This window comes from Myotis yumanensis, unplaced genomic scaffold (assembly GCF_028538775.1).
Source record: "Myotis yumanensis isolate MYYU_CA2020_CCGP unplaced genomic scaffold, mMyoYum1.0.hap1 SCAF_8, whole genome shotgun sequence".
NCBI lineage: Eukaryota > Metazoa > Chordata > Mammalia > Chiroptera > Vespertilionidae > Myotis > Myotis yumanensis.
The window spans coordinates 6,143,525-6,166,409 of record NW_027223759.1 but is presented as its reverse complement, the minus strand read 5'-3'; the positions used below and the strand labels follow the sequence as shown (position 1 = coordinate 6,166,409).

General features: G+C 48.6%; 1 protein-coding gene across 7 annotated transcripts in view; it reads left to right on the top strand.

Moving 5' to 3' along the window:
- HECW2 (HECT, C2 and WW domain containing E3 ubiquitin protein ligase 2) overlaps positions 1 to 22,885 on the top strand; it is a 257,430-nt gene that overhangs the window by 203,386 nt on the left and 31,159 nt on the right. For 6 of the 7 annotated variants that reach the window (XR_011472368.1, XR_011472369.1, XM_070421739.1 and 3 more), the window contains 4 exons: positions 205 to 314; positions 9,787 to 9,907; positions 11,540 to 11,653; positions 22,202 to 22,354. Coding sequence is in view for 5 of the 7 variants with exons in the window: in XM_070421739.1 (XP_070277840.1) it covers positions 205 to 314; positions 9,787 to 9,907; positions 11,540 to 11,653; positions 22,202 to 22,354 (498 nt within the window). In the remaining 2 variants the exon portion in view is untranslated. The remainder of the gene's footprint in view (positions 1 to 204; positions 315 to 9,786; positions 9,908 to 11,539; positions 11,654 to 22,201; positions 22,355 to 22,885) is intronic. The other variant, XM_070421740.1, reaches the window with a different exon arrangement.

The window sequence follows — 22,885 nt, the reverse complement described above, 5'->3', positions numbered from 1 at the left end:
GGTTCCTCAGGAGCGGCCGCAGCAGCCAGTCTGTGCGGGGACTGGCCAGCGGGCAGAGGGACAGCGCTCCCCGTGGGATGTGGGATGGGGACGAGACCTCGGGTGGGGCGGGCCAGGAGGAGAGAGCGACTGTCTTAGCTGGAAACACGGCTTTTCCCCACCTCGTTGGCTAAAGTGCGAATTTTGTTTCTTGTTTTTCCCCAGTTTATTTGAAGAAGAGATAATGTCTTATGTGCCTCCACATGCCTTACTCCACCCCAGCTACTGTCAGTCCCCGCGCGGCTCCCCTGTGTCCTCTCCCCAGAACTCGCCAGGTGAGTCCACCTGCAGCTCCCGGGTTCTCCGAGGAGCGAGCCCTAAGTCAGAGGTTGTGTTCTACGTCGGGGGCCAGTGCAGGGACATTCGGGTGCATCTTAGGGCCAGCCCGGGTGCATGCCACGTGGCACGCTCTGTCCGCTGGAACTGGCTTGTCTCCCGGGGATTCATGCTGACAGGAAGGTAATGACAATCCAGGAATAGCAAGGTAAAGGCTCGCCATGCGGCCTAGTCAGAGACAGAACTTACTCTTCATTCGGCAGTGCCCAATATGCCTTGGAAAACGTTAGGGCACAGAATACTGTGTTAGCTTTTTGCATTTAAAAGGTTTTAGTTAGGAGGCTGATTCAAGGAATAATAAAAAGAAATCTCTACTTTCGCGAAATAATAGAGAATTGAAGCTGGTCAGCTTCAGGGACTTGGAGAGTTTTCCCTGCAGTAGTCACTGCCTGCGTTGGATGGGACAGCGAAGGACGCGTGGGCAGACAGAACGTGTGACCGATGAAACAAACGAACATGTTTAAGTTCAAATTCCTTTTGAAGGAGGTATGTTGTGAATGAAGGAGTGAATGGATGAATGAAGGAGTGACTGGATGAATGAAGGAGTGAATGGATAGATGAGCAAATGAATGAATGAATGAATGGTAGAAAATGCAGCTTAGCAAATGAGTGTTTTTTAAAGGTGGGTAGTCATGATGTTGTAAATCAGTTGTATTATCCTCATTATAGGCAATGCATTGTTCACACTTTAACAGCTTTCAGAATTTAAAACTATGTTACTAGGAATCCACACTCCATATGTATTACGAAGAGCTGCTCTGTGTTCGTTGATATGTAACATGTGTTTTCACATATTGTTGTGATAATGAAGCTACAGCCGACTTGAATACCTCAAACAGGAAAAGGTTCATTTACCACAGATTTATTGAGCATCATCTATGAGCCAAGCACTGGTGCTACAACGATGAATAACACACTCTCTGCCTTTGAAGGATTCATAGTGGGCCAGTGAGTCAACAAATGACTCTGTAAAGCTCTGTGGTCCGTCCTGTATTGAAGAATGTGTGGGAACACCGATGTGGGAACACGTCTTCCCTTAAGACTAGGGGCGGGGTGTTTAGGGAAAGATGTAGGTACCAGGTATGAAGGGGGGCCCTGAAGAACGATGATAGGAGTTTACCAGGGAGACCAAAGGAAGAAGGGCCTTCATGGCACCGAAGCATGAAAACAGTTTAGGGCAAATGGATAGGGCAACTCGAAGGCAAGTTCCCAGAGCTCAGACTAGAAGATAGACTAGGCCAGTGATGGCGAACCTTTTGAGCTCGGCGTGCCAGCATTTTGAAAAACCCTAACTTAACTCTGGTGCCGTGTCACATATAGAAATTTTTTGATCTTTGCAACCATAGTAAAACAAAGACTTATATTTTTGATATTTATTTTATATATTTAAATGCCATTTAACAAAGAAAACTCAACCAAAATAATGAGTTCGCGTGTCACCTCTGACAGGCATGTCATAGGTTCGCCAGCACTGGGCTAGGGCCTGTGGGTCATCGATGCCTTACCTTGTAGTCCATGTGCAGCCCCTAAAAATGTATAAACAGAGGAACGTCCTGTTTTACAAAGACCTGTTTGGTGGCGATACAGAGGATGGATTAGAAAATGAGAGACTAGAATCAGAGAAACTGTTTGGAAGGCTGTTGTGTTAACCCAGGTGACATGCTAAAGAGCTGGACTGGTGATGATAGAGAAAAGGGAATTAATTCGAAAGACACGTAGGAGGCGGAGATACCAGGACTTTGAGTTCAGGTAAGGAAGATTCTGAGGTCCCAGCACCCAGATTGCTAGGCAGACGGTCACCCCATTTACCCAGAAAGGAAAAGGATTGTACTGGAGGGGAGTGGAGATGAGTTTGGTTTGGACATGTTTCCTGAGGAATCTTCGGAGATATCCAGGCACAACTGGAAAAGACCACCATGGAGCTCCGGAGAAGCTGGCTGGGAATACAGGTGTGCAGGTGGCAGCTGGGCCCAGGATGAGGGGAGAGGAATGAGGGAAGACAAGTCTGTGGAAAGAAGGGAAAAGAGGGATGGTCACATGAGAAACCCCAGTGTTTCAGTGATGGGCGGAGAGAGAGAGTGCAGGGGAGAGAGCCAATGGATTTTGGAACAGAATTAGGAAAGTCTCTCCAGGGAAGCCAGGTTTCAAGGAGGAGGGAGCGGTTAACCGGGCCACATCTTCAAAGGAGTCATGAAGGATGAGTCTGAGAAGAGGCCGTTAAGTTGGAAATTTATGAAATTGGGTATGGCCTTTGCCAGGGCAGTTTCCATGAAACCATCGGTCACAGACTGGAGTGTGACCAGTGACAGAATGATAGAGGACGTCAGGTGGAAGCCAGGAGGGTAGACTATTGTTTTCACCAAGTGTGAAAGGAGAGAAAAATAGGACAGTACCTGGAAGGAGAAGCGGCGTTCCGGAGGGGGTTCCGGGGCAGGGGGAGGGGAAGCTGAGCGTCTGTGTGTCAGGCACACAGAGGTCAAACGATGTGGGTGGGAAGAGAGTGGCCCCTCGAATGGGGTGGAGCAGCAGGTGGCGCAGCCCAGGCCGGGGGGCAGGCAGGACCCCGGGGGCCCAAGCACAGGTCAGCTTGGGAGCAGAGCAGGGACACCAGTTTGGACAATACAGGTTGGGAAGACAGAAGTAGATGACGCGACAGGTAAGTTTCAGTGTGACATAGACGTTGGAGGCCAACGTCCAGGGGAGAAATTGCTGTCATTCACAGCTGGCCTTCGTCTTTGTCAACCGTGTGTGACATTGGGTGATCCACTCCTCCCTGGCCTTGAATTTCTGTCCTGTAAAATTGGAATAATAGTGGTCGCCTCCCCTGGTTACTCGGAGGAAACTTCGCTGGAGAACACCATCCCAAGCATCCAGTACATATTCGCTTATTCCTTTTTTTTCTTTTTTGGAAATAGGATCCTGAAAAGTAGCATTTGTCTATATTTGAGCCATTAATAACTGCAACATATCAACCCATGTCTTCCTGATGCGCAGGGCCGGCCGCCTAAATAGTTAATCATTCTGACGGGTCTTTATCATCACTGGGGCCCAGGGTGACGTTCAGTTGGGTTGTCCCTCTCCGGGTGCTTCGTGGGTAAAGAAATGAAGCCGTTCAGGTTGTCACTGATTCCAGCCAACGTTCTCCTCCCAGGCCTTTGCTGAGGCACCCTCCCCAGAAAAGGTAGACCTCGGGGTGTCCCTTTGAAACCCCCCTCCCCAGAGGCACGGGCTGGGAGACTGGCCAAGCATCTCGAGGCTCGTGTGAACATGCAACATGATGCCTCTATCGATCACTTCATTCTATCGCCCATCACCATGGCCATGAGGAGCCCCTGGGGGGACTAGCACGCCTCCTGGAAGCAGGTGTGGGATTACGTTCCAAAGACAAGGAGAACCCAGGCAGACCCCCCTCGCCAGCAGTGCTAGTGGCGGCTGTAACTCCCAGGGAGAACCGTCCCTATGCTCTGGCCCCCCGGGGTCCAGTGGGTGTGGTTGGTCCCCACAGTCGGCTGCACTGCCCGGCCCGTGGGGTCACTAACTGATGCCACGTGACCCACAGGGGGACTCGCTGGCCTCCTTCCTCCTGTTTCTCCAGGTGAAAGAGCCTCTCCTTCTACCGGTGTTTCTCAAGTTTTCGTGAAAACACTTCCAAGGGGTTCTGAGAGGTTGTCTGGTCCTCCTTGCGACTAGAACGCCACCCCCTGAGGGTGTGGGGATGATGTTGTGAAAATCACAATGATCATGAATTTTAATGATCTTCTCGGAGCCCTAGGACCCCGTCAGCTGTCCATGTTTCCTTATCTGAGCGCGGGACAGTCAGGGGCAGCGGGGAGGGGGCTCCGCCAACGGGGACTCGCTGCTCTTTAGCTGTGAGAGCGCCGCTGAACACCTGTCCCCGTGTCGGAGCGGGAAGCTTGGCTTTCCTGGGACCTTAGACGCCAGTCCCGGCCTTCGCGCCCTCCGCCCCAAGGCAGAGCCCTTCCCAAGCACCGTATGGTTTGTGATGTCCGATCCGGGCCCAGGAGGAGATTTAGGGGCCGTAGGAGGCTGGGCATTTCTAGAAACTTAGATGCAGCAAATCCCCCATTTAATGAATACTGTGGGAGGTGTGCTCACGCCTGTGAACGTTCCCGTCACCTAAGCTCTGAGTACACGAGGCACTTGGCTGTTTGAGGGACCGTCGTACGGTGCTGGCGGTCCTTGGCCAGACCTGGGCCATCTGGAAGCGACAGCAGCCCAGGTCACAGGCAGCCCAGGTCACAGGCAGCCCAGGTCACAGGCAGTCCAGGTCACAGGTCCCAGAGAGCACTGAGGAGTCACATGGGTCTTTTCTGGAGCTCGTCTTAAGGGGCTGGGGTGGGAGAGGGAATAATTTCTCTGACCTCACCGGGGATTCTCTTGTCCTATCTCTTTCGGAAGTCTTAGCATCTTAGCTGCTGCTCATCTCATCGCCTCTTCTTCCCACAAACATCCTCTCTGTCTCTCTCCCTCCTTTCCTCTCTAATCCCCTCTCCCTTCCCCCATCACCCCACTCTCCCTGGAGTCGCTCTGCACTTGTTCTAGAAATGGGGTTCCACCCCTTCTCTTTACTCTGCCCCCCCAGGTGATCTGGGAACCAGATGGTACAACTGTAGGTGTCCCTTGTGGGGGATGGGGACCTGTGGTTCCAGAAACAAAGAGAAGGGAAGCCGAGTATGTCGGTCACAGCTAAGAGGTGGTGGTGGTGGTTGTCGCTCGTCTCCCTGTCCCCCACACCAGTGCTCTCAGGGGTGCCTGTCACTGGCATGCCCTTTTGCTCTCCCCTTTTAAAATCCACCCTGGTCTGAGAGGCCAGACTATCCAAGGGTTTTTAAAAAAAAACAAATAGTATGTAAATGAAAGCATGAGCCAGCTCAAAACAATGATCTGAAGGCCTGTTCCTCTTGGGGAATAAAGCAAAAATGTGAAGACTGCAGTGGCTGTGCTTCTAGCCAGCTAGTCTGGAGGTGTGAGTGTGTGAATGTGTGTGTGTTTGAGTGTGTGTGTGTGTGTGCGCGCGAGTGTGGTTTTCCCTGTAAATTTCCATTGCGGAGCTATGTTCCAGAAGATGGAGTCGCCCAGAAATTACTGCACAGTTTGATAGTCTGTTCTCATTCACTGACAGAATTTTTTGAAAATGTCATAGAGATTTTTTTTTTTTTAGAAAGTGAACCAGGGTAGGAATGAGCTCTGAGCCATCCCCGTACAGCGGCCTGGGGCCATGTGGGACCAGGCTGAGCTCGCTCCCCATCCTGGGCAGCTAGTCCTCAAGGCAGTCGGGGTTCCTGGGGGCACATCCGGATAATCAGAAGGGACCCAGGCTTCTTAGAAGTTTGATGCAGAGATTTTCCTAGTATCACCCCAGGGATTTTTTCAGGTGGAATTCTGGAGTTGCTATGTGATGATGCAGGTTTGTAACAGTACGTAGAAATAGGGCGGCACTAGATGGAGGGACTGTAGGTCTGCCTAGGAATGGTAAAGAAAAAAGAACCCTAATGTCAGTTACTGAAATTTCTTTCTGCAAATAATTGATGTAGCGCTGACTACCCTATGAAGTCACCCTTCATTGGGTCACTTCCTGAATGTAACAGCGTCCTTTCTGAGTCTGACTTCCCTGTTCAAGTCCGTAAAGACCGTAAAGTCGCTCTCGGTCGGAGCCTTGGATCCTGGAGCCTCGCGGGGAGCTGTGGCCGCGCAGTGCTGCTCACTCCGCTCCCAGAAAGATCATGTTTTTTCTACAGCGGAAGTACCGGCTGCGCTCCTGCCCTGGAATTTCTTGGCAGTTGCACCTGACGTGCATTAGGAGTCTGACAAGGGCCAGCGGCCTAATTCCCTGTAATTTCTAAGCCGTGAAGTAATGGGTAAATGGTTTTTTCATGATAGAACTGTTAGCGGAAGCATTTCTTGCCTTTAACGACGTCTGTCCCCAGCGTCTCCGTAATTGAGTCACGTCAGCTGGGCATCAGTGGAGTCAGAGCTGTTTTATTGAGGCCGGTGTTGGTGCTGATGAGTGCATTATGGGGCTCCCCACATCCTCGTAAGCATCTCAGGTTACAGCAGCAGCATAAGATGGGCTGTGGTGTTTCTGTTTAAGGAATGAACTCCTAAAGAATCACGTTTCTTTTGAGCCTGGACGATTTTCATGGGGTGCTGTGTTCTTCCTTTCCTCTTCCACGATCATGCTCTCGAACAGAAATTTATGAGTCTGCTCCGAGCTGTCTGGGTTTACTGGCCGGCTTTTCTCAGTCGGCAGCGCTGACAGCCTCATGCTGCACCCCTGAGTGGGCTTGGGGCACGTGCTGCCCTGTCCCTGGGCGTCCAGGAATGTCGGTCCCTGGATGCGGATGCTGCCCAGGTGTTTTGTGGGTACCTTTGCCCTCCCAGGCGGGGAGGGGGTGGCGGATAATGGTCCTCAAGCTTGGAGTTGGTGGAGAGCCCTATAAAACACTGAGCCAGGCCACACCCCAGGAGTCTGATGTCGTGTCTTGGGTGTGGCCTGGCCAGGGAGGTTTTTAAGCTTCCCAGGTGATCTAATGTGCAGCCGAGCTGTGGGGACCACTGCCAAGGAGTCCCTTCTGCATCCCAGACACTCAGGTCGAGGTTATTGGTTTTCTTTGTGACATAGCTCTTAGCTCTGTGGGTAAGAGTCATAGCTATGCAGACAGACCTCTGGGCATATCGATGATCAATAGCAGTGTGACTGACACCGTTCCTAAGCCCCAGCGCAGACCCCGGGCCCTCGGTGCCCAGCTCCATGCCGACAGTGGCAGGCACCAGCCTCCCTCCCCACACCCCGCCCACCGGCCTCCCTCCCCGCACCCCGCCCACCACCCTCCCTTCCCATGCTGCTTTGGGTGTCAGACCTGGCTCAGACCCCACACCCACCATTCACTGGCATGTGACTTCCGTTGCCTTAGTTACAGTGGTGATGGTGGGAAGGGTAACAATGCCTGCTCCCTAGACTTGGGAGGACTCCCCAGGATTCTCTATGCAAAGCGCCTGGTCTCTAAGGCATAGCAGGCACCTAACCAGCAAAGGGCAGTGGTATTGTTCTAACAACTTTATTTATTTTTTAAATGTTTTTATTGATTTCAGAGAGGAAGGGAGAGGGAGAGAGAGAGAGAAAAGAAACATTAATGGTAAGAGAGAATCACTGATCGGCTGCCTCCTGCATGCCCCCCACTGGGGATCGAGCCTGCAACCCGGGCATGTGCCCTGACCTATAATCAAACTGTGACCTCCTGGTTCATATAGGTCAATGCTCAACCCCTGAGCCACACAGGCCGGGCCTAAAAACGTTGTATTAGCACGAGAGTTCCTGCTTCTCTCCTTCCCTGCTGGTACCCGTTCTTATTTCACATGGCACATGTTCCCCTGTGTCCCCACCCTGCAGCCCAGGCTCACCGTGCCTCAGGCCTCCATGCAACTGCTCCTAAAGGGCCTCCACCCCATCTGCTCTCCTTGCAACTTGCCTCCCCCTGCTCACTGCATAGGGCCCAGGCTCCTCAGCCGTGTTTTCAATTCCTCTCGTAGTTTGGCTCCAACCTTCCACTGCTTTCCCTCCCCACTCACTCCCCCGAGCTCCCCTCTGCTGTGAGTGGGTCTCCCCGTGTCTGCTGACCATGCTCACAGGGCTTATTGAACTCACGCTGCTGCCCATAGAGGCCAGATCTCCGGGGTAAAGGCCTGGCTCCCTCGTCTTCCCCTTTGTTCTCTGTCATCCTCATTCACTGTCCCTTTCCCATAACCCTGATCTCAGTGCGCATCCCGGGGCCAGGCAGCCGTGCCAGTGTGTGGCTGTGGCACCGTGGAGCGCACGCTTCCTCTGATGGAGCAGCGGCCCGCGTAGCCCCAGGAGAGTGCACGCCAGCGGCTGCAGGAGCTCCCGACATTGTCCGGAGGAAATACTGAATTTTTTACTTGAAATCTCCTCATTTTTAAATGCTGAAAAGTTAATTTAAAATCTTTAAAAATGATTTTAATGCAAACAAGATGGATCACTAGGTCTGGGTCCAGCCCCAGGGCAATAGTCCTGTCCTCTGCTTTATAGTTGGCATGCCATCGAGGTTAGGGCTTAACCGCGTGTTCTCCAATTGTTGGACAGGTTTTATTGCTGACTTCCCAGCCACGGTGCCCACTTCGGGAACCCTGTCTGACTCGTTGTGAGCTTCCCTTGCTGAATCTAACATGGTATTAGCAATGAATGACCACCACTGAGCTGATTCATTCATCAAAGAAATACTTAATGAGCTTACTCTGGTGCGTAAGGCACAGGACTTCAGCGTGTCTGTTTTCTGGTTTCTCTCATTGTGTTGTGAAATCTCTGGTGGAAATTTCCAGTGTTCTTGTCAGGGCCCTGACTCCCATTTTCATCACCGATTCTGTATCCCGGCGTGTTGGTTAGATACCTTCAGACCCAAAGCCAGAGTTTTCTATGGAAAGAGGAACTGTTACTTCTACATTTTATTAATGATACTTGTCATATGATGAGATATTTTTTTAAAAAATCTTTAGATAATCTGAAGATAATCACAGTACGTGGCACATATTAAGCAGGGGCTGTGTGGAGGTGGGCAAAGGTGGGGGGAACGGGGGGACATCTGTAACAGTGTCAACAATACAAGCAATAAATACGTTCACATTGTTATGCAAAAAAGGAATGCAACAAACGGCAGTCTTATTTACTCTGTGCAACCAGGAGACGTGCCTTCAGCAGTTATGTCTGAATCCTGTTTTTACATCCAGATTATTCTACCCTGTGGCATCAAATGCGTGCAATTATGCGTCTGAAGCAATTCCTAGTTAGGGTGCATACCCGAAAGAAGTTTCGTAGGTTTTCCATGGAGTGAAGGATGGGAACTCACTGCTCTTGCTGTAGACACCGCATACTTTTCACATGATAACTTCCTGTCTAATTGCCATGATATCATCTCAGCAGCCAGCAAAGATATTCCGCCCTCCAGTCAGCACTGGGCATGAGTAATCCAGCTTGGCTCGCAGCAGCTTGGGCTGAAAGGGGAACATATTTGACGAACACATGGCACCATCATAACTACCCAAATGGCTTCGTTCTTTTCTACCAGCATACCACCAAGAAACGCAGGGGCTGTTGGGGTGGGGAAGGGTGGGGAGGAAGGGGGACATCTGTAACAGTGTCAACAATAAAAGAAGTCAATACATTCACATGGTTCTGCAAAAAAAAAAAGAATGCAACAAGTGGCAGTGTTGTTTGCATAAGCTCTGTGCAGCCTTTAACCTGGGCAGTGGGAAGCTGCAGGAGCTGAACGCGTTGATGGCCCCCTTTCACATGTTCCCTCTGGTCTCAGCCCTGATGATATGTGTCCATGGTGACATGATGCAAAGCCAACCCCCTCTCTCTGTGGTTTGCTGTAGGTACGCAGCGTGCCAATGCCCGGGCACCAGCCCCTTACAAGCGCGACTTTGAAGCCAAGCTGAGGAACTTTTACAGGAAGTTGGAGACTAAAGGATACGGACAAGGCCCAGGGAAATTAAAGTAAGTCAGAGCGAAACCAGCACAGGGTCTGCTGATGGTGAGAGGATGGGGTGCAACTGGGCGTGATTTGGGGCGGACGACCACCTTGGTTTTAGTCGGTGTAATTATTTTGGTGTCTGTATGTGGCAGCACCATACATAACATGGTTCTGGCATTGAGCACAATTAAGCTTAAGGCTTTAAAGCAAACAGTGTAGAAACGACCACATTCCATGTAAAAAATGTTAAGGAAAAGTACGAGCTGCCCAGTGGTTGAGCACCGACCTATGAACCACGAGGTCACAGTTCGATTCCTGGTCAGGGCACAGGCCCAGGGTGCAGGCTCGATCCCCAGTGGGGGGCGTGCTGGAGGCAGCCGATCCATGACTGTCTCTCATCATTGATGTTTCTCTCTCTCTGACTTCCTTCCTGACATCAATAGAACTATATTTAAAAAAAATTAACAAATGACAAGCTGATTTACTTTTTCTCCTGAAAAGGACCTCTGTTGGCTCAGCGTGGACTCGTTGGGTCTGAGGCTGTCGCGATGTCCCGCATCGCTCAGCACTGTCTCCTGAGCCGACCCAAGTGCGGGCACCATGCTCAGCCATGTCGCTCTGTGAACTAAACTTCACTTGTCCGAGGGCGCATCTCGTGAACGTTGTTGCTGCCTGTCTTCCTTCACCTCCATTTAAATGGGGAAATGGAAGCGGCCTCCCAATGAGTGGGCAGATGCTCATTCTCTACGTGCCCCCCCTGCCCTCATCCCCCCTCCAGCCTGCGCCAGGGCCTCACCGAGGTCACGTGCCCCCTGAGAGAGGACACGGGAGGGAGGGTCGCTACTGCAGTCCCACCACGTTCTGGGTGCCCAAGTGAGGGTCCAGGGGGCAGCCCACAGCCCACGGCTCGCCACCCCCCCAGGAGGGCTCACTTGGTTAAGTTAGCCAGTCCACTTCCCTCACCTCAGAAAACACCAGCCCCTCCAACACCATGCCTCAGAGCCTTCTCTCCTGATGTTTCTCTTACGAAGCTCTTGATCTAGCTTTCATCCCTTGGCCTCCACATTACCTCCCTTTCCATGGCTATTGTCACTACAGGCAAATTGGTATGTGCTCAGGGATGACTTCCACTGTCATTAGGACAAGTGGGCTCATGGGCCACACTATCAGTCATTTGTATCTGTCACTTAGGGAATCTCAAGATTCCCTTAATTTAAAAATTAAGTCAAGCACAGTGGTAAACTCCTCTGCCTGGGAGGACACTGAGAATTTTTTTCCTCTTGTTCTCACGGTCAATTCTCTAGGTACTTTAGTACCTCAGTTCCTTGTCTAGGGGCACTCGGGCTCCAACCATGACCTCCTGGGGCTGTTCTTCCTTTATTCAGCACAGGGTTGTGCCTGTGATGTTGCCCATTGTCCTTGGATAGATGGACTCGACCACTCAGAGGTGTTCACAGGTCATAGGTGGGGTGCCCCGTTGATCAGCGCTCCTCTTACACAGCAGTTACTGGCAGGGAGCGATGGCATGAAGTCACTCCTTTTTGCCTCGTTAGTTATGGTAAATGGAAATTAAATGGCAAGCGCCCAGTCCTAGAAAGATAAGGATTAGGCAATAACCTTATTTATTTTTTTTCAAATTGTCTCCTTATGGACAGGTTAATCATCAGAAGAGATCACTTACTCGAAGATGCTTTTAATCAGATCATGGCCTACTCCCGAAAAGACCTGCAGAGAAATAAGCTGTACGTCACCTTCGTCGGGGAGGAAGGGTGAGTGGCACAGAGAAGTGGCCCAGGGAGCGCAGGCTGGGCTGCAGGGCGGTGTCTCACCACATCCTCGCTGCGGTCGCCTGAAACAGGAAACCCTTCTGGCAGGAAATGCCGCTCTCATACACTGAAATCTCGTGGCTTTTTTTTTTAAGGCCTTCTCTGGTTTTTAAATTATTTGGCATAGAAATTCTTTGGTAAAAACTTATAACTCCCGAGCATTTTTGAGAGCAGCGTTTGGTTTGGTCTCTTCTCTATTTCTCTCCTAAAGGGAAGTGTGGGCTTTGAGGGGGTAAACACCAAGGAATTGCTTTTCAGCATCTGTGCTCTTGTTACCTACCCTGGGTGCCCAGCAGAACATGCTTCGCCTGGTAAATAAATTCCGTTTCAGCATCACGCATTGGAATTCTGCTCTTCTACCCAGAAGCCTCCGCAGCAGTAACTATTGGGTCTTGGTTCTTACTGTTCTCTCCTTTGAGAAGGCATCACACCTACCGAGATGGCTGCCTGCCGTAAGCAAAGGTCTCCAACCTTCCACGACTCTTGCCTGAGTGTGCTCATATAGATAAGGGTCAGGGAATGAGGAGTGAAGACTCGCACTGTCTTCATTGCATCCGGGTAGACGTGGCAGCTGTTACATAGCACATGAGAGATGACAGCTCTCCTGTCTGCCAGGCCCCTTCCTCTTTCCCCATTTCAGGGCAGGGTTTCGAGTTCCAGCACCTCCAGTGTAACCCAGCCATCGCTACAGTGAAGTAATCAAAACCCCACACCGTTGCCTGAACTCTGGTTGTCTTCTCCTTGATTGTATTGATTTGGATTATTTCCCTCTCAGTCATGCCCAGGAATAAACTGTGTTAGATTATGGAACCATAGGCGTAATAGCCAACAAATTAAACCATCCAGTGTATGGTTCATGAAATGGAGGCTCCAATGTATAAAATAACTGCATGTCCCAGTGGAACCAGTTTATAGCAAAATTGAGATTCACAACCAGGTCTTAGTTCTTCATTCAGTCCTCTTGGCCCAACGCTGGGATGCAGGCAAAACTCCTGCACTCTGGTCTGTCTGCATGTCTTTCCTACTCATGGATCTTTCCACCATTTCAACTAGTGCCTGGTAACGTCCGCTCTTCACGTGCACTGTTGTATAGTCTCCCTGCTGAGACTCGGTGAAAGGGATACCTTATGGGGAAAAAGATCATAATGTGACCAAGTCGCACAGAAGCTGCCTGAGACCTGAGCCCTTCACCCCTGACGTGCCCCAGTGTATTTCTCGCGTCCGTTTGTTGGCTTAGAGATGCAGGTGCACCGTTGAAAATGCAGACAAATGTTTTTAGCCTCATCACAGGTATGCATGGGATGCCAGGTATTTCCTGGCAGAGTCAGCCTGGTTTGAATGAGAACACTTCTCCTCCCCCAGAGCGCCAGCTGCCTTCCTTCATGGTTGAGATCTCAGAGATGCAGGGAAGAGTCTTGGGGAGCCCTGGGACTTCAGTGTGAACGGAACAGGTGCTTGTGATGTTGGGTCATCCTCATGCGGCCTCCCTGGGATCCAGACTGATGACATCTGCTCCTGGGAGGAGGCCCAGGCTGAGTGGGCCTGATAACTCTGTATTTGGCCACCACAAGTGTCCAAATGCTTCCTGCTTCTATCGCCTGTCTTCCACTTATAACCCCAGAGGGAAAATAAGAGGAGACATTGCGGTGTGAATTTCAGTCATCAGAAACAATCTCTTAACTTTGTGATTGCCAGAATGGCACAAACAACAGTGAATGACAGGACATTGTCCCGTGTGGGGACAGGAAGTGTAGAAGGATATATGGGAAGTAGGGACTTACAAAGAGGCAACAATATGCCATTTGAATGGCCAAAGATGCAAAAGACCCGTAATCAGAAAATCATAAGACACTGGAGAAAGATAATTGAAGAAGATACAAATAAGTGGAAGCATATACCATGTTCATGGATAGGAAGAATTAACATAATTAAATGTCCATATTACCCAAAGCAATCTATAGATTCAACGCAATTCCTATGAAGATACCAATGGTATATTTCACGGACCTAGAATATTCCAGAAATTAATATGGAACCACAAAAGACCTGAATAGCCATAGCAATCTTCAGAAAGAACAAAGTTGGAGTAAATCATGCTATGATATTAAACTCTACTACAAGGCCATAATAATCAAAATAGCCTGGTACTGGCATAAACATAGACATATACGTCAATAGAACAGAATAGAGAGTCCAGAAGTAAACCCACGCCTTTATGGCCAATTATTTATTAACAAAGGAGGCAAAAACATACAATGAGGTAAAGATAGTCTATTCAATAAATGGTGTTGAGAAAATTGGATAGATACATGCAAAACAATGAAACTAGACCATCTTCTTACACCATATACAAGAATAAACTAAAAATGGATTAAAGACTTAAATGTAAGACTTGAGACAATAAAAACCATAGAAGAACACATAGGCAGTAAGATTATTGGACATTTTTCTTAGCAATATTTTTTTCTGATATATCTCCTGCAACAAGAGAAACAAAAGAAAAAATAAACAAGTGTGACTACATCACACTAAAAAGCTTTTGTACAGTGAAGGAAACCATCAACAAAATAAAAAGACAACCCTACTGAATGAGAGAACACATTCGCCAATGATACATCTGATAAGGGGTTAATATCCAAAATTTATAAAGAACTTATATGACTGAAGACCCAAAAAACAAGCAATCCTATTTTAAAAAATGGGCAAATGACCTGAATAGAGACTTCTCCAAAGAGGACATACAGGTGGCCAGTAGACATATGAAAAGATGCTCAACATCACTAATCATCAGAGAAATGCAAATTAAAACCACAATGAGATGTCACTTCACACCTGTCAGGATGGCTGTCATCAATAAATCAACAAACAAGTGCTGGCAAGGATGTGGAGAAAAGGGAACCCTAGTGTACTGCTGCTGGGAATGCAGACTGGTGCAGCCACCATGGAAGACAACATGGAGGATCCTCAAAAAATAAAAAATGGAACTGCCTTATGATCCAGTGATTCCACTTCAGGGAATGTATCTCAAGAAACCTGAAACACTGAATTGAAAGAATATATGCACCCCTATGCTCATTGCAGCATTATTTACAATCGCCAAGATCTGGAAGCAGCCCAAGTGCCCACCAGCAGATGAGTGGATAAAAAAGCTGTGGTGCATTTACACATGGAATACTACTCGGCCATGGAAAAGAAGAAAGTCTTACCTTTTGTGACAGCATGGATGGAACTGTAGAGTATTAATGCTAGGTGAAATAAGCCATTCGGAGAAAGACAAATACCATATGATTTCATTTATATGTGGGCCCTAATGAACAAATTAAACTAATGAACAAAAAAGAAACAGATTCATAGATACAGAGAACAGACTGGCAGCTGGCAGATGGGAGGGAGGTTGGGGGGCTGAGTGAAAAGGGTAAAGGCATTAAGCAAAAAACATACCCACACAACATAGCACCTCACAGACACAGACAACACTATGGTGATTACCAGAGGGAAAGGGTGGTGGGAGGAGATAGAGAGGGTAAAGGGTGCCAGAGGGGACTAGACTTTGGGTGGTGAACACACAATACTATATATATATATATATATATATATATATATATATATATATATGGTGTCCCCCCAAAATGTGTACACACACTTTGAATAATAATAAAGGCAGTGTTTATTAAAATACATTTCATTTTCAAAATTGAGCTATCAACTGTTAAAATGTATCTGCATTTTTGGGGACACCCTGTCTATATATAGTATTATAGAACTGTACACTTGAAACCTATATAATTTTATTAACCAATATAATCTCACTAAATTCAGTAAAAACTTTAACCAAAAAAGAATAATGCATCTGCCTGTACTCCAAAAAGGTGTGAATTTGCAGATTTACAGAGACTTTCGCTTTGCTTTAAGCCAGTGGTTCCCAACCTTACTTTGGCCATGCCCTACTTAAGCATCTCTAAAATCCTGATGCCTCTCCCCAGCCCCCCGCGTGACTTATAATTCATATTACTCAAAAAGTGAGCTCCTATTCTCGTGGAGGAAGCCTAAAAGGCCATTAACTTGGTCTAGACAAGCTTCCAAAGAACATGGCATCCATGAAAGAGAAAAATAAAAGAACAAAAGGACAGGTGAAGTACTAAGGAAGAAGAAATCACTAAAAAATTGTTAAAAAATAATATAAAGTGATATGAAAAAATAGCAAATAAAGTTTCAAAACATATAATAGTGAACTGAAATGCACAATATATATTTATATACTGTATCTGAGGCCCCTAGAACCATAAGAAAAAAATTCACTGTTAATAACTCATTTTCGAATTTCCCCCCTTAAAAATCAAATTGTCCCCTGTGGGGCATGTGCCCCATGTTGCGGACCACTGCTTTAAGCTGTTTCTTTGCACGGACCCAAAACATGATCTATAGATTGAAATGAAAAGCTGAGGCAAGAAAAATGATGGGGCCATTTATAGTCAGAAATGTACAGGTGAACTACAAATCCCGGGTGAGGTAGAATTAATCTGAGACTATTGGTGATGCCTATATTCAATTTAAAAATACAAAAATAATTCAAGAACCTGTTCATGCGTCTCACTAAAATAATGCTTCACATTTTACTTGGCTTTTTCCAACAGTCAGCGGTTTCTAGGCAAATCACTGTGATTTACTTTGGTCAGAGCTGGAGGTCTGTCCTCGTCATTGACGTTTCCGCCCCACTTGAGTTGGTTATCTGCGCTGGCACAGTGGGGAGGCATGCGCGTCAGCAGCGGTGGCTGGGCTGGAAACTGAGTCATCTTGAGCGAATGTGGGGGAGACTGCAGGCCGTGGTTGCTTCCTTCCGGGGGCTTCTGTCTGCCTTGAAGTGCTTCTTTAGGGAGGGGTTCAGTGGGGCACCACCTAGTCTCCAGCGTGTCATTGTCCTCTGACTTCAAAGTCCTAGCAACCAAAGCTATGTGGTGGCAGGAGTCAGCTAGGAAGACTGTGGTGTTCTGACCAGGCATCCTGGGCCCTGAACTTCGCAGTCGGCAAAGCAGGAAGGCAGCGGTGGCCTTGTAAAGAGAGGTGTTTGCACTGTGACGGCCCCACCTCCTGTTTTCCTCCGTGGCCAACTCTGGGCAAGGCGCCTTTCGTTGAGAAAGAATGAGTTCATTATATGTAGGGAGCCACCTCAATGACGTCAGCCCTCTGTCTTGCAAAGTCACACTGAGACCAGGGAGGGGATGTGAGCAAACTGTGTTAGCGTCAGGGTTCAAGGACAGAGGAGCTCTTCTTGTGGCCTTTCTCCTGAGACAGCAGGTGAAACCACTGGAGAAGGACTCTGCTGTAGGTAGGCCGAGGCTTGGAGTCACCGGGTGCAACTCGGCTTGTCTTGGTCCTTGCTCCCAAAATCCCTCCCTCACCCACGAGGCTTCGGGGAGTAGCTGCTGCTCTAACGATGTGGGGGCAGATGGGCAGGTGCACAGGCGTATGTGCCTGACCCGGCCTGTAAGAAAGCCATGCTCTCTGTCTTCCTGAAAAGTCTGGGGGACACGGTGATGGGACTTCCCATTCCATTGTCTTCTCTCATTGTGTAGTCTACTTCCCTTGGAATACTTTGCTTTCGGTGATGTTTAGTTGCACGTCAAGGACAGGAGAATGAAATAAATTGTTCTTTTTAAAAATATATTTTTATTGATTTTTTACAGAGAGGAAGGGAGAGGGATAGAGAATCCGAAATATCGATGAGAGAGAAACATCCATCAGCTGCCTCTTACACACTCCCCACTGGGGATGTGCCCACAACCAAGGCACATGCCCTTGACTGGAATTGAACCTGGGACCCTTGAGTCCGCAGGCCGACGCTCTACCCGCTGAGCCAAACCGGTTAGGGCAAATAAATTATTCTTAACAGATATTGGAGGCCACTAACAAGTTGGGCCATGTCAGCCCGGCAGCGTGATGGTGTTTAAATGCTTTATCAAAACGTAAATAAATAAATAAATAAAATGCTTTATCAGCACTTCTCGGGGCTCAAAACCGCACCGCCCCCCTGAAGACATCTGTGCTGATTCCGAAATGCCCTGGCAGGCAGCTGCTGGTGGCCCCACACCCGCTGTCGGAGTTTCTGCATTTCCGTGCCAAGCCTGTCGCTGCAGAACCAACCAAACTGGCAAAACAGGAATATGGCAAAGGATCCCTGGGACATGAGTCAGATGAGCTATTTACATGGAGGAGGTTGCTAAGAAGCCAGGAAGCACAGGCACAGGTGCCTGCTGGGACACGTCTCGTTGGATTAGGTTGGCCTGTCATTTGCAGCTACAACCGGCTCTCCGGTGTGCAGTCCTGGAGTTTGGGGTTATAATCAACTCAAACTGTAAAAGCTGTGCTGGCCCTGGTTGGACTCCATCCGGGCTCCTGGAGTTCAAAGCAGTGGAGAAGAGCCTGACCAGCTCAGGGTGATACATTTTCCTCCCGGAGAACTGGTAGCTCTGTTCTCTCTTTAGGGGGGAGGTGGGGGGAATGTTTTTATTTTTTGGCTTAACTTTTCCGGAAATATTTTATGTGATGGTCAGCCAGATCCAGCTGTTGTCATCAGAAAGGAGCCCTTCAATGAGGTCCCTCTTTGTTGTCCTGACAAACTGGACCGTAGTAGATGCTATGACACCTGGAAAGGACTAGACCAACACCAAGCTCTCTAAGGCTCATTCCCTTGAGTGATTTATGACAGTATTTGTGAATGGAGTTAGGGATGGGCACAGCCTGTTCATGTCATTGAGTCAACATTCCACCTGAAGGCAAACCTGTGCCAAGTTACTCTGCCAGGTGCCAACTCACCAGGTAAAGGAGGTTGATTTCTGTAGAGAGCTCCACGCGTTGGTTCAGCAACATATAGGGAGCCCCTACGGGATACAAAAATGGGAACGACATAGTCCCTGCCCTCAGTAATGTCGACGTGTGCACAGAGCAGGCACAGACGCAAAAGCCGCTCATTATAATCCACTGTGAGTGCGGTGTCACTAGACACTGAGAGGCCAACCTCAAAAAGGCCTGCTATTTCCAGCGGAAGGCCACAGCTGAATTTTAAGCAGCTAAAAAGCCATTTTACTTTGACCGGTTGTCTCTTTGTACGAACGGTGACTCAAAGTATGTGGCTTGTGTTTCAGCTGCCCGTGACCCTTAGGATCGGGGCCGGGATTGTGTCCGAGAGCCCCCGCGAAGCTCGGACCACTCACTCTGGGCCTCATGCTTAGTTGTGGCCACGCCTTGAGGTTGCATACACCCTAGAGCAGTGATGGCGAACCTATGACACGCGTGTCAGAGGTGACATGTGAACTCATTTTTTTGGTTGATTTTTCTCTGTTAAATGGCATTTAACTATATAAAATAAATATCAAAAATATAAATCTTTGTTTTACTATGGTTGCAAATATCAAAATATTTCTATATGTGACACGGCACCAGAGTTAAGTTAGGGTTTTTCAAAATGCTGACACGCCGAGCTCAAAAGGTTCGCCATCACTGCCCTAGAATGTAGGGCATCATTTCCCATTTCCTTGAAGGAACCTTCACTCAAGAAGGGGATCTATAGTAAGCCAGGTGTTTTAATGAAGTAGCACATTCCTCCCACTTTCTCCTGTAACAGGGGTTGGCAAACTTGTACTGAGAAGGGCTAGATAGTAAATATTTTAGTCTTTGCAGGGCCCTGGATTCTCCATCCCACACACTCAACTCTGCCTTCTTAGCAGAAAAGCAGCCACAGACAGACAGCACATACATGGGCATGGCTGTGTGCCAATAAAACTTTATTTACAAAGCTGGGAGACGGGCCAGATTTGGCCCCCAGGCCATAGTTGACCAACCCTGGTCTAAAAGTGACTTTTTCTTGTTAGTCTTGGACATTTACAATGTCCTGAGGGTAGGCTGTGAGGAGTGATGGGTGATGGGGGCGGGGGCGGAGAAGGGGTGGTCAGGAAGCCAGCGTCAAGGCCCGGACCCTCCACCGCACTTTCATTTGATGCCAATCAGTGATTTCCTTCAGTCCCAGTCATCTCAGTAAAACGAGGATATGGACAGAATGGCGTCTAAGGTGCCGGGGACCACTAGCATTTTCTGTTTCTGGAAAGATACAGGACCTGATGAAGTTTACCACCGGCAGGACATTTAGAGAGAAGGTTTGCATCCACCGGGATCTGGGTAGACCAGAATCATGGACTCCGTCTCAGAAAGTGAAATGTAGTAGGAAAAAGCATAGCGTCCAGCACTTGGGTTCTGAACAGATTCGGTGACATGCAGACAGGACGGGAGTGCCCGGGGCTGCAGCCGCCCAGGAGAAAGGTATGAGCCGATGACTCAGCTCGCTGTGAGTCAGCAAGGGGGCTGCCCCACGGGCGGGCACTTCTCAGCTGCACTCACGGGGAAGAGTGTGCAGAAAGGAGGGCAGAGCCCTGTCCGAGCCCCAGGGGAGGAGACCGCACCTCCAGTCTTAGGCCCCGCCTTGTAGGTCAGACTGGGGCCTGGAGCCGATCCCAGCAGAGGGAATTCCCAGCCCCTCCTTGAGGGGGTGGGAGAAGAGGCCTGTTGGTGAGTGGGGAGGGAGAGAGACCAGGGATATGAAAACTGCTGCACATAAGAGTTCTTACAGAAAATGACTTTTCCAAAAAAAGTGTCTATCGTCAGCATCCAGATTAGTACCCGGAGCATAACAGGCTCTCAGATGTTTGCCGGGAGAAAGCCTCTAAGTATGTGAAGAACACTCAAGTGGAAGAAGTATTCTGCTTGGTGGTGGCAGCGTCAGAGATCAAATTAGGACGGAGGGAGGAAGCCATGGGGCTGCCCAGCTCAGCACCCGGGAGGTGTGGTCTGCGCCCTGCACCCGGGAGGCCCCTACACTCTGAGCAGAACCCCCCCCCCCCCCCCCTGAACTGGGGGCCCCTCCAATTGCATCCACCGGGGTCCGGTAGGCAGGAGTATGGACTCGATCTCCCCCGAGGCAGTTTCAGTATGTCACCTTCAGGCCTGAGAGGCCGCTAGGCTTGCATTTCCTGCACACATAGGCTTCCTGGCCGCCCACACTCTGTCGCCCACAGTGCAACATGCACAGGGGCTGTGTGAGAAGGCCTTAGCTGTTACACAGACTGACATTTTTTATTTTAATGTCTACGTATTTCTTTTGATGGGTATCAGGAAAAATAAAACTAGCACATCATAATTTCAGAGACATTGTGTAAGACAAGGCTGCACTGAAAAAGCCAATGGATTTAAAGTTGACTGCATGAGAAATATGAAGGAAACAGCATACGCCTATGTTCAGATAGGGCAAACATTGAGAAAGCAGTTTGTGACTAGCTGACGTCTGTTCCAAGTAAATTCTCTGAAACTCTCAACTCTGAATAAAAGTCATGTTATGTTTCTTACTCGTCTCCCAGCTCCATCTGCCACCTATACCAGGATTCTTTTCTCTATCACACAATTCCATCACTGGACAAGACGCAGATGACTTCCTTTAAAAAAAAATGCAGTAGGGCCCATGGAGGAAATTCCATAAGAGGCAAAAAGTAGAGTGAGCCAATGAAGGCTTATAAAAATCCCACCACCCCAACGTACCCACTGCCTCCATTCCCCTCCCGTCCCTTCCTGTCCCTGAGCCCAGGTGTAAGCATTTATCATGGGGTAGGCGTCCTTTATACTTTTTGCTTTAAATTTAATGAGTCCAGTTGCTTGTTGCAGATGCCTCTGGACGGCATGTCTTGCTCTCAGCATTGTTGGCCACTTGTCATTCCTCAAACCTAACATAGTCATTTTCCCTGCTTCGCTTTGTCCTTGATGTCCTTGTGACTGAGGTGGGATTTATACGGTAGGTTGGGTGCTAGAGTTTCAGCCTCTTCTCCAAGGTCTTCCACGATGAAGCTTTTGACACCCTCATTTTTCTTGTCTATAATCTTCCTTGGTGTTTTGTAATTTAAAGTTTTCACTTGAACTCTATCATTCCATTTTCTTTTGCCTCTGATCTTCCTAGGGGGTCTTTCATCTGTAATAGCCTCTCACCCAATGCACTCAAGTCTCCTTCTCCCCCATTTAAAAGTGTTTAGAAGTCCCTGAGGAAGGACTCCATGTCAGTGGAGGTAGGCAGCTCAGGCCTCTGGTTTTGCCCTCTTTCAAGAGAGCATTCCCACTGTTCTCCCTTTCCTTATAACCTGGCCCCGAACACTGAAAATATGTACCTCTTCATATCTGTTTACACCATCAGAGTACGTACTGCCTGCTGCATCCCTTATCTGATGTGTGGCTTTCATCTTGGATGTGCTCCCCATAAAATGTGCATTTCTCTGTCCTGGGCCAAGACATGGATGCGCTCAGGAAATCGGATGGTCCTGTTGGTTTTGGACAGTCCTGGAATGCGGGAGGTTAGACTTGCAATGCGTGTTCTGTGGAAAGCTGAGCTCCGTAGAAAAGGCGTCTAATGTATAGGAAAAAATATACAACTGGTTGTTCTTTTTGTGGATTTCTTTAAAGGCTGGATTACAGTGGACCTTCCAGAGAGTTCTTCTTCCTGGTGTCCAGAGAACTCTTCAACCCATATTACGGCTTATTCGAATATTCGGCCAATGACACATACACAGTGCAGATAAGTCCCATGTCCGCTTTTGTGGACAATCACCATGAATGGTAAGTAAATGTTTCCTCAACACCTTTCTTCTGCTGATTTCTGTGATATCCATTTTTGTAGGAATCCTCGATTCTAACACCTTTTTCCTCAGAGAAAATCATGTTTTTTTATTGCCTTGGCTGGTGTGGGTCTTACTTATTTTTTATTAATCCTCACTGGAGGAGATTTCATGCATTGTGTGTGTGTGATTTTTTTAGAGAGAGGGGGAGGGAGGAGGAGAGATGGAGAGAGAGAAAGGTTGATGTGAGAGAGACACATCGATTGGTCGCCTCCCGCGCACACTCTGACCAGGGCCAGGGATTGAGCCTGCAACCGAGGTCTGTGCCCTTGACCGGAATTGGAATCAAACCCGAACCGAGTAGGGCCGTATTTTCAATTAAACATCTCATTTGACTCCGATTTTTCTTGTCAGTCTCAAGCAGGAATAGATTGTGTTCCTTTGGACCAATTTTAAGGGAGCTGGGTAGAATCCAAAGGGTTTCTCCCATCCGATGAAAGTTACGGATGATGTTAGGTTCCCAGCGAGATCC